Source organism: Sinocyclocheilus anshuiensis, unplaced genomic scaffold, assembly GCF_001515605.1.
Source record: "Sinocyclocheilus anshuiensis isolate Anshui unplaced genomic scaffold, SAMN03320099.WGS_v1.1 scaffold436, whole genome shotgun sequence".
In the NCBI taxonomy this organism is placed as follows: domain Eukaryota; kingdom Metazoa; phylum Chordata; class Actinopteri; order Cypriniformes; family Cyprinidae; genus Sinocyclocheilus; species Sinocyclocheilus anshuiensis.
In genome coordinates, this window is record NW_015560618.1 from 2,767,765 (window position 1) to 2,783,343 (window position 15,579).

The window sequence follows — 15,579 nt, forward strand, 5'->3', positions numbered from 1 at the left end:
AATTTTACATATTTTAAAATGTCATTTATTCCTGAATTTTCAACAGAAACATCAAGACACATTTCTTCTTATTATTAACAATGTCGAAAACAGTTGTTTTATCTTTGATTAATAGAAAGTTTGAAAGAACAGCATTTCATTTGAAAAAAAACCCCTTTTCTAACACTAGAAACGTCTTTCCTGACACTTTTGATCAATTTAATGCATCCTAGCTAAATAAAAGTTCTAATTTCTTAAAAAAAAAAATTTACTGACCCCAAACCTTTGATCGTGTATGTATCAAAGACTTAAAGGGGTCATATGATGCTGCTAAAAAGAACATTATTTTGTGTATTTGGTGTAATGAAATGTGTTATGTTGCACCAAGAGCTTGTAACACTCCAAAGAGAAAGGAAAAATTGAAATCGCATCATATGACCCCTTTAACTCACCAAATTTTACAGTAGCTCAGACATTGACTACAATGGACAATGCTGTCTTTGTCTTACTAACATAATAGTTTGTAGGAATTTTAATGGATGCCATGGCAGAACAATCATGCCTGCGAAACATACTTGCCATTCAGGAGTCTCCAGCGGATGGGACAGCGCCCCTGCTGGCAAGGGAACAAATCCAACATGTTCCCTGAAGGCTCCTGGTGCAGGTGGTCTCAGGGTCACCAGCACGGCCGGGAACATGTATCTGTCCAGATAATGCTGGTACAGGGGAAGAGGCATTGCCAACATATCTGCTGGATAAACTTGCCCTGGAACTGCCTCTTTAATTATGTACTCTCCAGGAAAAGGTGGTGCATCTGTGGATATATACAGTATTATACAATATTCAGTAACACTTTCTAATAAAAAGATTGAGAAATTACATAATGTTTAAAAGATAACCGTTATTATATTTCTTACAGTGTAAATGTGTTTTAACACGTGACATAAATAATGTTGTTGCATGAGTTCACTTCTAAATGAACTCATTTCATGCAAATGAAAAATATTTTGCATGACCAGAGAAATTAAACGGGTCAGACTATACAGCTAATTGCATTTTTGATAAATGACAAAGTTTAAAATAGTCAATACATGTTTTATTGTGTTAATGTGTTAATATATCAGCATGTACAAATTAGTGTTTCAAGAACAGATTATTGTGCTGATAGTAGTAAAATCTATTTATTGAATGTGTTAAAAATGATTCCTTTCTGTGACTGGCGACCGAGAGAGAAGCCGCAAGGATTTAACTACGTTGATTTAAATGCCGTTTATTGTTTATTAAGTTTATTGTTGCCACGTTTTAAATATAATTTATTGTTTTACTAAAAATAATAATGTTTAACAATAATGTCCAGAAAGGTATGTTTTATTTACATTTTTAATCATAAACCAGCCCGAAATACACCAGGACTCTTATTTTGAAATGTTTATGCTTTACTAAGTTACTTCCAGCGGCTTTTTCGAAAAAGAACCGGCCAAGCAGCTTCATATTAATAATAAAACCATTTCGAAGATTAGGGAGATAGATTATAACAACCATCTACAACTTGCTATATAAATAAATACTTAATAGTAAATATGAAGTAAACATTGTCATAGAAACCCCGAGCCTGTGGAGCGCAACAGTTTAGGTAACGTTAATTAATTACATCACTCTTAATGATAATAAAGACATTTGTTATACCATTTAATATATTTAAGAGTTTTATCACCTCATATTTATTCAAACTGAATTTATAAAACATTTAAGACATGTTACTCCCGCGAATCCCGATTTGGTTACAAAGTACTTAACCGAAGTACAAAGTACGTATTATTATTAATATTATTATTAAGTCCGTTCAAGCAGAAATGGTTTATTAAGGTAGAAATATAATTATTAAGGTAAAAACGCTTATAAAGTTATTTTCAGTAATGTTACAAAATGCATTTAAATGCCTCAGAAATGTCATTACCTCTTAAATCATTTTATTTTTATTAAATTTTGATTTTCTGTATCAATTGTATATGGAATGTAGAAAAACTACGTTAACGTTATACTGATCCATTTTCATTTATAGTCTATAATGATTGCTAATGACTTATTAAGCTATAATAAGAGTCCCTCCAAAAACATGTACGTTATATTAATGGTTACTAGTAAAGGTTGCCATTGAAACTAAATGATTACTGGTTAGAAAATAAGGTAAAAAAAAAAAGTATTTAGTGAAAAAAGCACAAACCTCCAACGGCGCAATTCTGCGCGCTCGGTCCCGCCGGTGTCTTCGGATCACAGTTAACTCTTCTTTATGCACCAAGAGCTTGTAACACTCCAAAGAGAAAGGAAAAATTGAAATCGCATCATATGACCCCTTTAACTCACCAAATTTTACAGTAGCTCAGACATTGACTACAATGGACAATGCTGTCTTTGTCTTACTAACATAATAGTTTGTAGGAATTTTAATGGATGCCATGGCAGAACAATCATGCCTGCGAAACATACTTGCCATTCAGGAGTCTCCAGCGGATGGGACAGCGCCCCTGCTGGCAAGGGAACAAATCCAACATGTTCCCTGAAGGCTCCTGGTGCAGGTGGTCTCAGGGTCACCAGCACGGCCGGGAACATGTATCTGTCCAGATAATGCTGGTACAGGGGAAGAGGCATTGCCAACATATCTGCTGGATAAACTTGCCCTGGAACTGCCTCTTTAATTATGTACTCTCCAGGAAAAGGTGGTGCATCTGTGGATATATACAGTATTATACAATATTCAGTAACACTTTCTAATAAAAAGATTGAGAAATTACATAATGTTTACCGCGCTAACGGGACCGCACGTGCTTACAGGCGGTCGGAGCTCGAGGTAGGCTGTGTCGTCAGCGGGCGCTTTAATAATAGTACTCTTCTTTCTCGCGCTGATGTCGGTTTCACCGTTTACCCCGTTAGTTGAATTATTGTTACCCGCGGAGACCGTTTTTCTGCTGGATAAAGCGGTCTGCTCGGGACGCTCGGTTCTGATCCGTCTTTGAGACGCGAGGATTCTCGTCCGCTCGTTGATGAGAGAGCACTTCCAGCACAAACACTGCTTGAACTGACATTTTCCCGAATGGCCTTTTAACTGCACGATGAAGCCGTGGTTCCGACACCTGGCGCACTTCGGGCTGCGCGCCGCTTTTTCAGCAGTTAGTCCATTATTTGCTGCCGCTGCTGGAATAGTTGCCATTGCCACGAAAATCCGCGAAATATCAGTATCAATGATAGTTTGAAATATCAAATTAATGTGTTACATTTGAATAAATTTCATGTGTGGGGTCAGTCCGCCAAATTCATGAAGAAAAAAAAAAAAGATTCACGTGATGCTGCCCCAGCAGCGTGAGAACAGACTGGCTCATTATGCATGTCTGCAAATTACAGACAGCGTAATTCCCCTAAAGCGGGAAATTCCCCAAGTTGAAACTATTCACATAAAACAAAACTTTTGACATGATTATTTTTTTAAACACATCAATGATTTTTTTTTAACACATAATGAATTTAGAGCTTGTAATTTTTATTTAATTTTAATTTTATATTAATGCTTTTATTTTATGAATAAAATAAGATTGATGTGGATTACAATTTGACATGTAACCCTTTATATATATATATATATATATATATATATATATATGACCTAATAACTTTAAATAATAACAAATTGTTGTGCATAAATAAAGAAGCTAAAACTGAAAGTTTGGAATAATAATGTTGTTGAAAAAAAGACTCTTATGCTCACCAAGTCTGCATTTATTTGATAACAAATGCAGTAAAACAAATATGGTGAAATATCACTGCAATTTAAGATAACTTTTTTTTCTTTCTTTTTCTTTCTTTCTTTTTTAAAATACATTTAAATTGTAGTCCTGTGATGTAAAGTATTTTCAGCATCATTACTGCAGTCTTCAGTGTCACATGATCCTTCAGAAATCATTCTAATATGATGATTTGGTGCTCAATTATTAATAATGGATTCTTATGAAACCTTATCTGTTGAAAACAGTTTTGCTGCTTAATATTTTTGCGGAAACCCTGATACATTTTCTTCAGGATTTTTTAATGAGTAGAAAGTTCATCGAACTGCATTTATTAGAAATATATTTTTTTGTAATATAATTAATATAATGTCTTTACTGTCACTTTTAATCAATCTAATGCATCCTTGATGAATTAAAGTATTGTTATTATTATTATTATTTTAATTGTACTAACCCCAAAGCTTTGACTGGTAGTGCATCATTTAAAAATATTAAGCAGCAAACACTGTTTTAAAACTGATAATAAGAAATGTTTCTTGAGCATCAAATCAGCATATTAGAATGATTTCTGAAGGATCATGTGACACTGAAGACTGGAGTAATGATGCTGACACATTCAGCTTTGCATCACAGGAATCAATTACATTCAAAATACATAAAAATGGAAAACACTTATTTAAAATTGGAACAATATTTCTGCTTTTACTGTTTTTTGATCAAATAAATGCAGATTAGCAAGAGACCATCAGAATGAGAGCTGGTTCAAAGTTAAAATGTTTTATGATGGATTTATTTAAACAAACACAAAGTTTTTCACTTCACAAGACATTAATTGATGGATTGGAGTGGTGTGGATTTCTTGTGGATTATTGTGGTGTTTTTATCAGCTGTTTGGACTCTCATTCTGACGGCACCCATTCACTGCAGAGCATCCATTGATGAGCAAGTGATGCAATGCTACATTTCCTCAAATCTGTTCAGAGGAAGAAACAGACTCATCTACATCTTGCATGGCCTGAGGGTGAGTAAATTAAAAAAAAAAAAGTTTATTTTCGGGTGAATTCCTTTAAAGCATCTGCTCAAACTCTTTAAAACATGTTCTAAACATTTTCTTTCAGTGGCAATTCAGTGGATCCCTGAAGGCGGATTGGCAGCCACCTGCTGCCTGTTTACATAATCTGGGTATATGCCAAGTTCATGACAATAGGGTCTTTGCCCCTGTAAATATTTCCTTTTGAATACCTTGTTGCCATTGGCTGTGTACATAGTTAAGCAGTTGGGGGAGGGGCTTCTTACTTCTTACAGTCCCATCTTACTGCTATTAAAATGACTGATTATCCTGTCAGGATAGCTCTGGCCTAGTTTTGACTGACAGAATAGTTCATGCTGGCACAGTGCCACAGATGCAGTACTATATTACTGTAACTCTTTTACAAGGTCACCTAACCCCATTATCTTAATAAGGATTATAATTAATGCAATTTCAAAACTGATCATCTCATGCTTTTTCTGCCTTCCCATATTGCTTCAGGGTGATACGTTTTTAAGGAAATGTGTGTGAACATCCCGGAGGGGTGGTGCAGGGTTCCATCAGATTTTAGGCTAAATTATCCATGCACTCAATATCTGTTTTCAATATATCTATTTGGAAATTCACAGGGAAATTGAATGAACTGTATTGTAAGTCACTTTAGCATATCAAATTAATAAATACAATGAAATTTACACACAAGTTGTGTGTAACACTGGAGTATGTTTTACAAGAAAAGACTATTTTTAGTCTATGTACTGTACTTCAAAATGTCATGCTTAGCCTACACTCTAAAAAATGCTGGGTTAAATATAACCCAGCGCTGGGTTAAAAAGGGACAAACCCAGCTATTGGGTTGTTTTGACCCAGCGGTTGGGTTGTTTTGAACCCAACCACTGGGTCAAAACAACCCAATAGCTGGGTCAAAACAACCCAACTGCTGGGTAAAAACAACCCAACTGCTGGGTCAAAACAACCCAACCGCTGGGTCAAAACAACCCAATAGCTGGGTCAAAACAACCCAACTGCTGGGTAAAAACAACCCAACTGCTGGGTCAAAACAACCCAACCGCTGGGTCAAAACAACCCAATAGCTGGGTCAAAACAACCCAACCGCTGGGTCAAAACAACCCAATAGCTGGGTCAAAACAACCCAACCGCTGGGTCAAAACAACCCAATAGCTGGGTCAAAACAACCCAACCGCTGGGTCAAAACAACCCAATAGCTGGGTCAAAACAACCCAACCGCTGGGTCAAAACAACCCAATAGCTGGGTCAAAACAACCCAACCGCTGGGTCAAAACAACCCAATAGCTTGGTCAAAACAACCCAATCGCTGGGTCAAAACAACCCAATAGCTGGGTTTGTCCCTTTTTACCCCAGTGCGGGGTTATATTTAACCCAGCATTTTTTAGAGTGTAATTCAATGTCTGTCTTGCCTTTTCTTCGTAAATAAGGGTGAAATTTATTAGCAATTTCTGAGTGAAAATTGTACACCACATTTTTAATCCAAATTCTAGGCCGATCACGAATAAATAAATATATCAAAGAAAAATAAATAATAATATTTATTCATATAAAATACATACTTACTAAATGAATAATTAAAACAAATAATTAATAATGGAGAATTTGTTTTAAATGCTATTTAATCCCTTGCAATATTAATAGTTCCACAATTATTGTATTGTTTTGACTCATTTTCTAGTAAAGGGTGTTTAGTAGCACGCTACCCTTCAGTGCAGTTATTATTCATACTCGCTTATGTTTGATGTCGTCATTGATTCAAATTGCCAGAGAATCTTTTGGAGATTCAGTGAAGCAGCGACGCCATCCGGACGCGCTTTTGTTTGTGGATGAACACTCTAACCCGTTTCCGAAATGTGGACAGAAATTGGGAAATTATTATTTTTTCATGTTTTAGTTTGGGAATTATACTCCGCAAAAGGTTTGTTGTATTCTGTTTTTGAAATGTAATTACCCGGAGCCTTTTTCAACGAACTGAATGAATGATGCTGTGTTGGATATTTCGTGGGTGCGAGAGACTAAACACTCCTGATCCTACAGACACACTGCAGCCTTGTGTTTCCACATTTCTGCCTTTAAACTCACAAAAAAAAAGCTAGTTTGTAACACGAGTAGAATATTAAAGGTGGACGATTTGGCAGCATATTCGTTTGTTGTTTCACGAGCATCACTATCCACAGAAACATTTTCGTCTGAAATAGCACTGAAAGAAAGAGAAAGATTTGTTTTCTTTGTCATGGCTTTATTGAATTGCGCGTGTAGTAATAGAATTGCTGCTCAAAGCACGCGGTGTGTTTGGATTCGCTCGGTTCGGTCCTGTGTTATTGTGCAGTAGTAACGTTAGATATACTGTGATGGTTGCAGGTTATCTGTCGTGGGCGACTGTAAATCTCTTCACTGTCGTTCACAGGTACTGAAACTGGCGCTGAGACGGAGTGCGAGGATGGACAGTTTCAGTGCAACAATAAGAGATGTATTCCCACCATATGGAGATGCGATGATGATGATGACTGCTCTGACAACAGCGATGAGGAGAACTGCCGTGAGTAGCCTTTACTGACACACATGTGAAAATAGCAGCCAGCAGCAGTGATATTAAGAGCAAACAAAAACCAGACCACATGCATCAGCATTTATTGGGTTTAATGACTTCTGAGACTTTTTTTTAAACAATAACTTCTCACTTTTTCTTTACTGACGTTTGTACTGTGCACTTGTAACAAATGACCAAAGAAGAAAAGCATCAAAACTAGAATCAAATTGTCAAACTCTTCGCTCCATTATTCTTTATAGAATAATTGTTGAATTTTGATTTTTTTGTTGTTGTTGTTGTTGTGCATATTAGAAACCTTTAATACATAAAAACTAACATAAACAAATGTTTGGGGCCAGTAAGATTTGTTAGTTTTTATTTGGTCAAAAATACAATAAAACAGTAATATTGTATTATTGCAATTTAAAGTAACCGTTTTCTATTTGAATATACTTTAAAATGTATTTTATGTGATGGCAAAGCTGAATTTTCAGCATCATTACACTAGTCTTCTGAACATTTCATATTATTATCACTACATTTTTCAGTAAAAGATCAGCGTTTAACATAATAAATACATTTAATATGTCCCTTCTAAATAAAAGTATTAATTTCTTTAAAAAAAATCTTACTGACCCCAGTTGTTTATATACATATATGTATATGACAACTAGACCAGATTAATGGAGAGTAACTGAAGAGTAACTGAAAGAATACCTGCAAATTTGAAATGTATTGCATATGATTTGACTGTTTTTGGAGCATAAACTATCAAAACAAAAACTGTGGAATTCATCCAGCCAGACATTCCCAGCATTCCATGCATTGTTCTCTCATTAGACGGTTAATTGCGGTATATGACCAATCCATGTACGTGTGTTTTGTGCAGTAACTTTCTCACATACTTTTAAGAGATTTTTGTCAAGTGTGGCTCCAGGTTGAAAACAGGTCAAAGTGAGTGCTTGTTTTCTTAAGCAACTTATGTGTCACCGCATCATGCGCCTGTTGAGTTTACTGTTATGACTGCTCCTTCAAGTTTTCTCAACAAAGGGCAGTCATGCAGTCTGAAGTTATTGCATCCAAGCAATGCAACACGTCCATGTGGGATACTGCCTGTCATAATAGGGAAATGTTTTTTTATTTCCACTTTGTTCATTGATCCAAGCACACAATTAGGTGCTGTAGATCTAGAAGTATTTTTTTTGTCTTATGTATAATAGAACAGAATGAAAAATAAGCCTGTTTGATTTTCTGGTGTTGCAACTAAGAGATTCTTGATCCTGATCTAGAATTCCTTATCTTGTTCTAACAACTATTGGCACAGACACCGCTGACCTCCGCCCCAATGGATTCCCCTGATGCTTCTCCATCCCATCCCATCCCCCCATGTCCCTTTTATCCTCCTCCTATACCAGCACCCCCACCCCCATGTCAAATCCAACGGATTCATCTACACGCTGTCTATATATCCACCTCTAATGCATGACAAGGCCATGCATATGTGTTTAGAATCATGTGATGAGTTCTTGATTCGTGACCTGCCCTCTCCATAGCGCACATTGTCGAACGCAGCCGTTCGATCATGTGTCATGAAGATGAGTCGTATTTGTCAGGCTTATTGAGTCGTGCTGAACTGTCTTTCTGCAGTTTAAAATGATTAATAATCTGAGACTGAGAGCGTAAAATGAGTCATAAGTGATAAATGTGATAAGCAGCAGATTAGGTATAGCAGCGGTTTTGCTTCAGGACCCAGATTTTACTTTCGAGTGTGACCCATAGTTGTTTATCATACAAAAATAAACAAAAATGTCCTTAAAATCAGCACCATACTGAGCAGCAGAGTATAGTAAAATCTAAAGTAATCTACTTTCTCAGGTTAAAAGTCATGTAAAACCTATTAGAATATTTGGTAATAAGAATATATATATATATATATATACACATATATTATCTAAACAAATACTTTTATGTTGGATGCGATTAATCGCGATTAATCGTTTGACAGCACTAATATATATATATTACTCCTAAAAGTTTTTTGAATGACATTTTATTCAGAAAAGATGCATTCAATTGATCAAAAGTGACAGTACAGACTATAATGTTACAAGAGACTTTTATGTCAAATAAATGCTGTTCATTGGAACATCTACTCACCAAAAAAAAAAAAAAAACTGAAAAAAGTGGCATAACCATTTTTAACCATTTAGATTAATATGAAATGTTTCTGCACATAAATAAGTTATTTTAAATTGTAATAATATTTCACAATACTATTTTCCTGTATTTTTGATCAAATAAATGCAGATTTGATGAGCATTGAATATGACTCATTCTTGTTTATCAATTTATTATTATACAAACTTATACAAAAATATACAAATTTATTCAAAATTATACAAAAATAAACAAAAAAAAAAGTCCTTAAAATTGAACATAGTAATGAATTATTATTCATTTTGGCTCATTTTTTGGTCCTGAAGCACCATATTGTAGAGTAATTTCTGCAGTAATCAGCTTTTTTTTTTTGGACACATGGATACTTGATCCTAGTCCAAAACTCCACACCTTGTTCCACTAAAAACTGGCACAGAAACAAAAAGAGTTGAGCTGTGCCAAGTGTTGATACAACATATTAATCTCTTTTTATTTAATTCTCCCATATTTTCCTCTTTTTAGTGTGATTATAATCCGAAGGGCAGGAAACCAGCCAGAATAATTAATAAAAATGCAGTTTCACACCATACGTGTTGCGTATGAGTAAATAAGGGTTCTCTTTTTGTCAAGAGCAAAGCGTTAAAATGTATTTTAAAGCTGTGTCATTTTGGCATGTGATTTTGTATGACAGAGGAGGCAGGAAGGATTCCTTCATCTCAGAGACAAGCATAATGTGAACGCTTTTATGCGTTTCTGTGTTTGATACATTTCCGATTACATACGAATACATACGATTATCGGTTTCGGTCATTTTCAAAACCGATTCGCCGATAAAATACCTTAATTTTGAAACGCGCTATTTGGCTCTGATGCAGCCTGTCAGAACTCACCACTCTGTGGCCTAAAGCAGTCTCCGCCCAACACCAGGGAAGGCAGTTTTTGTCAGAGCCCTTGTTATTCTTAATTTTGACATTAATTTTCATTTTTACACCAGACATATATATCGGTTCAAAATATCGGTTATCGGTCTACTTGATCTGTAATAATCGGTATCGGCATCGGCCTTGAAAAACACATATCGGTCGACCCCTACTACACTGTACCAAATAGCGTATGGCAGGTGAAACTGAAATACGGCCCTTTTACTCTCACCATAGCACTGCAACCCCACGCGACCTCTGTACAGCTGTAGCCCCCGTCTGTGGGCACCTCAAGAGGCTTTTCCCTCCGTCTGCCCAAAAAACTCTTTTGTATTTGGCTCGAGTGCGAGTCCCGTGGAGACCTGTAGGGACCGGCAGAATAAAAGAGCAAAACCAGAGGAGAGTAAGATGTAAGATTTGATGTTTGGAATAGAATGAAAAGGAATAAGAAAACGGCAGTAATTCAAAACAGAGCGCGGAGTGAGAAATAACCAGCAGCACTGAACAGTGATCTTTAGACCTGGACTCAGTGCAAGAGAATGTTATTGAAAAGAATGCATCTCTGGAGGATTTCTGTAGCAGACTGTGAAGAGCAAATATCCTAATAATGATAAAAGGCTCATGGGATTAGGGCTGTCAAAAAAAAAAATTTGAATTTCGAATATTCGTAGAATTTAAAATAAAAATCCACATTCGAATGCAAAAACGTTGCATTTGAATTTTAGGTGTGCGCTAAGGAGGCAGCCTTATCAGTGGTGCACGAGATGCGATGACGGTGTAAGTGTTGTTGCATTATAATGTGTTTGTTAGCCTATCCAGTTGAAGCCACTAGATGCGCCGCTGCTGCGTTGTTAATTACAAATATTGCGGGAAAAGAGAACATCAATGCGGAGAAGATCTTGTTTATGTCAAAACTGAAACCAAGCGTTCACACAGAACACATATTTCGCACATTTTCTAGAGGGACATCTATCACCGTTGCACTCGCGTCTCGCACAAAAGAGCCGCATGTTTAGAAAGCCATGTAAAATTAATGCAAGTTCAACTTTGAAAAAACATATATCGAGACTTTATGGCGGGGTTTTTTCCCTATCCCACTGCAACTCGTGTTTTTAAATGAAAAATGTACTCTGTGACAATGTGATTGGCTTTCGGCCTTTTGTATTAAACCATGCATACATACATGATGCTGTTTTTAGTTGTTTAAGCAACTTAATTAATTATAATTGGTTTATAAACATTATTTTAAACATTGTGCACTTTTTTTTCGCAGATAGTCATGTTATCTTATGCTTTGAATAAGCGTGCATTAGTAATGTTTTGCTCGATGCGCCCTCTTGTGGCCTCAGGAGGGAAGCCAAAAGTTTTTCTTCACCCTAACTGAAATTATGTATTTTAAATTCGAATATAATTTGAAGTTTGATAATATTTAAGTACAAAATTTGAATTTAGTTTTTCAGCCATTTTGACAGCCCTACATGGTATGTCTGCATTCTCATTGTAGAGTTAAGGAGATGTTCACATAACTAGGCCTATCTACTGAATTTTAACTACTGAAGAGACCATGTGTACACCCGTAGCGCACTGTACTGTATGTTGGCGTGCTGCTCACAAGGTTATCAGCGCGACAGTAGTGAAAATTGTCATCACAATGCAAAAAAAGAGTTCTAATTACATAGTTTTATGCAATATATGTTTTGTATTTTTCCCCTTTTTTTGGAGGAAGATATGAACCATAACCTGGAAATTTCTTGAAAGGTTTTGTGAGAGCCACCCTTGTCACCCCTTATCACTTCGGTTACAAATCAATGCTGTATTACAGTATGTTGACTTTGAATATGTTTCTTTTCTGCTGTACCGTTAAGATTCTGCATGTAAATGCCCTTTTTTGTTATTGGCTAATATTTGCACACAGAAATAGTTCACATTGTTGTTCATTAGGATGGGCCAAATGTGTAAATTTGGGTGGTCGTATCGTATGCTATTTGCTCATGGTTTGTGATAGAATCCTGATGGTTTGTGATCAGTTTTTCATCTAAATGGATAGTTCACCCCCTAAAAATTCTGTCATCATCTACTATTGTTCCAAAACTGTCAGTGGTCACCAAAACTGTTTGATTGCCAACATTCTATGAAATATCTTCTTTTGTGCTTCACAGAAATGTTTTGGGTGACTATCTCTTTGAGCTTCCATGAATGCTCTATGTGGAGTCGGACTGAGGCTCCATATATTGAACATTAGAGTATGTCTAATGAGAAAGAAAATTCCATGATGTGTGTTTTTGCAAGGTTGATTTCAACAGAACTTCACTGACGTTGAGTAACCAATCCCAGATTTGCCTCAGAAGTCTTGACATGTGAATACCTGTGGATAGGCCTTTGTGGGGTTAGTGTCTTGAGCGAACTAAGTCTCCTTATCCCTACAGCAGATAATCAGTCTGAGAGGTGTCTCCCCTTCCTGTGTGATCTGGGTTCATGAGCCAGCGCTCCGATGTGGCTATTAGGAACTCAGTGGTTCAAATCCACCCATTATCTGTGATTAGTCAGGGTGATGCTGTGGGAAGATTAGTGGATGCTGAGCAGGAGAGCTTAACGTTAACATCAAGGAATCAGCTCATACCAATTTATATACCGATGCATAACACATATCTGTTCATACGTTCTTGTGTGTGCAAATCTGTTATGCTAATATTCTTAGAGGACAAACTGGATATGCAATTATGCATCTAGTTTCCCATATATCTGTCAAATATATGTTAAACTCTTTCTAAAGTAACACCACTCTTAAAAATAAAGGTTCTTTATTGGCATTGATGGTTCCATAAAGAACCTTTAAGATGCATGGAATCTTTCCATTCCACAAAAGGTTCTTTATCGTGAAAAAGGTTCTTTAGATGTTCTTCACACTATGAAATTTTTTTCCTTTTTAGAACTGTTCACTGAAAGGTTCCAAAAATGGCTGTTCAATGTCATTGCTGTGAAAACCTCCTTTTGAAATGTTTATTTTAAGAGTGTGGGTGAAGTTTTTAGGTGTGGTAACGGCGAGATTGAAGTGAAAGCTCACCTGAAAGGAGGCAATCACACTGTTTGGCTCATTACTCTGTCAATGTGATAATGCTGGCCTATCGTGTTCACAAACATTCCACAAATCTGGGTCAGACTTTTGAAACAGACAGACTAATTGCAAAGTAAACAGCCCACCCACTCAGATATCATCACTTTCAGTCACATCTGAATCAAAATGATTTTGAAATGGTGATCTGTGAGTGAGCCGCTTTTAGAGCACTCAGCTCTGGTAAATTAAACCGGCACCTCTGTACCCACGACCATCATGACACCTGTAGTGTTTACAGAGTTATTGAGTAATGGTCCAAAAATAAAGTGTCTATTAAAAATGATAGGTAAATAGCGTTGGATTTTTGTTATTGTATTTTATTGTTCCATATTATTATTTTAGAATCAATATGAACATGTTTAAAATACATAATCTATCTATCTGTCCGTCCGTCCGTCCGTCCGTCTATCCATCTATCTATCTATCTATCTATCTATCTATCTATCTGTCTGTCTGTCTGTCTGTCTGTATATAATCACACAGACACAGATGGGACCGCCACTGCTTGAATGCCCACCAAGTTGTTTTCGATTATAACTAGTGTCTGCCAAATGCATAAATGTAAATGATGCTGTTTATACTAGGGAAAAATCATGCAGACAGTAGGCGTCTGTTTACATTTAGGATTTATTTAGTCTTGTGAGAGGCAGCCGTTAAAATCAAATGTCTCTTAATGTTTTCTGTAAATCACTTTATAGTTACTGCTGCAAAATAAACAATGCATCTGGTGAGAGTGATGTGGGTCAGGTCCATATGATGAGTTTAAGGGTGAATGTGCAGGTTATAATCCAGCCCTTAAAATCTAAAAGAAAGAAATAAGAATGAAGACTATTTTTAGGACCATTACGTTTTTTTTTTACACTGTGATATTATTTTCTCAACAGTTAAAGTGTTTTTAATTTCCAAAGTCTCATTACGATACTGCAACCGGACATTTTACTTTTGAGTTGCCTGTAATTTTAATTATTCTCATGATTCCCATTATCATAAAAGTACTTTTTCATGACTTACAATTGCATTTAGCAGATTAGAGCCGAGTTGTAATATAGTTACAGTACATGTTGCGCCAAAATAAAAGGCAGGCAGTTGAGATTTGCTATATAGTATATATCGCTTTACAAGAGTGTACTTTTGCAAATAACGTTTTATATAAAATATATACAACTTCATATACAGAGCTGTGCAATAATATAGTTAACATATTTACAACAATATAAAAAATCAACAGTCAAGATTTGCTATAAAATATAGATTACATTGCACAAGTGTACTCTATGTACTGTACTATATATTAATATATAATTTATACTTTTAATATATCACTATTATATTATTTAATATATCATATATGATTAATCAGTGTTTTTAAATTAAATCAGCATAAGTCTAAGGCAGTACAACAAACATTAGCATGATGTCTCTCTATATGTAAACATATATGACATTTTTGCAAATATATTAAAAATATAAACTGAAATACGTGCATTGCACAGGTATTCATACCCTTAACTCAGTACTTAACTGAAAAAAAGTAATTTAAAGCAGTTTTTTTTATTTAAGGCAACAACATAAAACATAAAAATAAATTCAGAGCGGTAAGGCACTGTATTGTTATGTTGCTGCCTTATGTTAAAACCACTTTAAATTATATATATATATATAAAAAAACACATTACTGTTTTTGCTGTATTTTGGGTCAAATAAATGCAGTAATGGTGAGCAGATGTGAGCGTAGGGCTTGTGTAAGAAAAGGAAAGAAGAAAAGAAAACCTGACTCCAAAAACATACGAGTGATATTTTTTTTGCATCTTAATTGAAATTACTAGCTGTCACAGAATAATCACACAACAACTGTGTTATGTATTGTGAGTGTGCAAAAATAAAAGTAAACACTTTTGCGGATTATAACTTACTCCAAAAATTTATTTTTTATGTTTCAGCTTTTCGATCGCACCGGCGTCTCGCGTGCACACACCCCACATATTCTAGCAATTCAAACTTACATCGCAGTTTGTTCATTATCAAAATAAAATACAAAA

The 15,579-nt window shown here is 35.6% G+C and overlaps 2 protein-coding genes across 2 annotated transcripts in view; one reads left to right on the plus strand and one right to left on the minus strand.

Moving 5' to 3' along the window:
- LOC107681702 (doublesex- and mab-3-related transcription factor B1-like) overlaps positions 1-3,187 on the minus strand; it is a 4,814-nt gene extending 1,627 nt beyond the window's left edge. The window contains exons 1-3 of the mRNA XM_016478013.1: positions 2,781-3,187; positions 2,204-2,259; positions 555-793 (exon numbers count right to left, since the gene is read on the minus strand). Coding sequence (XP_016333499.1) covers positions 555-793; positions 2,204-2,259; positions 2,781-3,187 — 702 coding nt within the window. The remainder of the gene's footprint in view (positions 1-554; positions 794-2,203; positions 2,260-2,780) is intronic.
- Positions 3,188-6,622: 3,435 nt separating this feature from the next.
- Positions 6,623-15,579, plus strand: part of LOC107681710 (low-density lipoprotein receptor-related protein 8-like) — a 104,310-nt gene continuing 95,353 nt past the window's right edge. The window contains exons 1-2 of the mRNA XM_016478025.1: positions 6,623-6,736; positions 7,226-7,357. Of these exons, the coding sequence (XP_016333511.1) occupies positions 6,670-6,736; positions 7,226-7,357 (199 nt within the window). The 5' untranslated portion in view covers positions 6,623-6,669. The remainder of the gene's footprint in view (positions 6,737-7,225; positions 7,358-15,579) is intronic.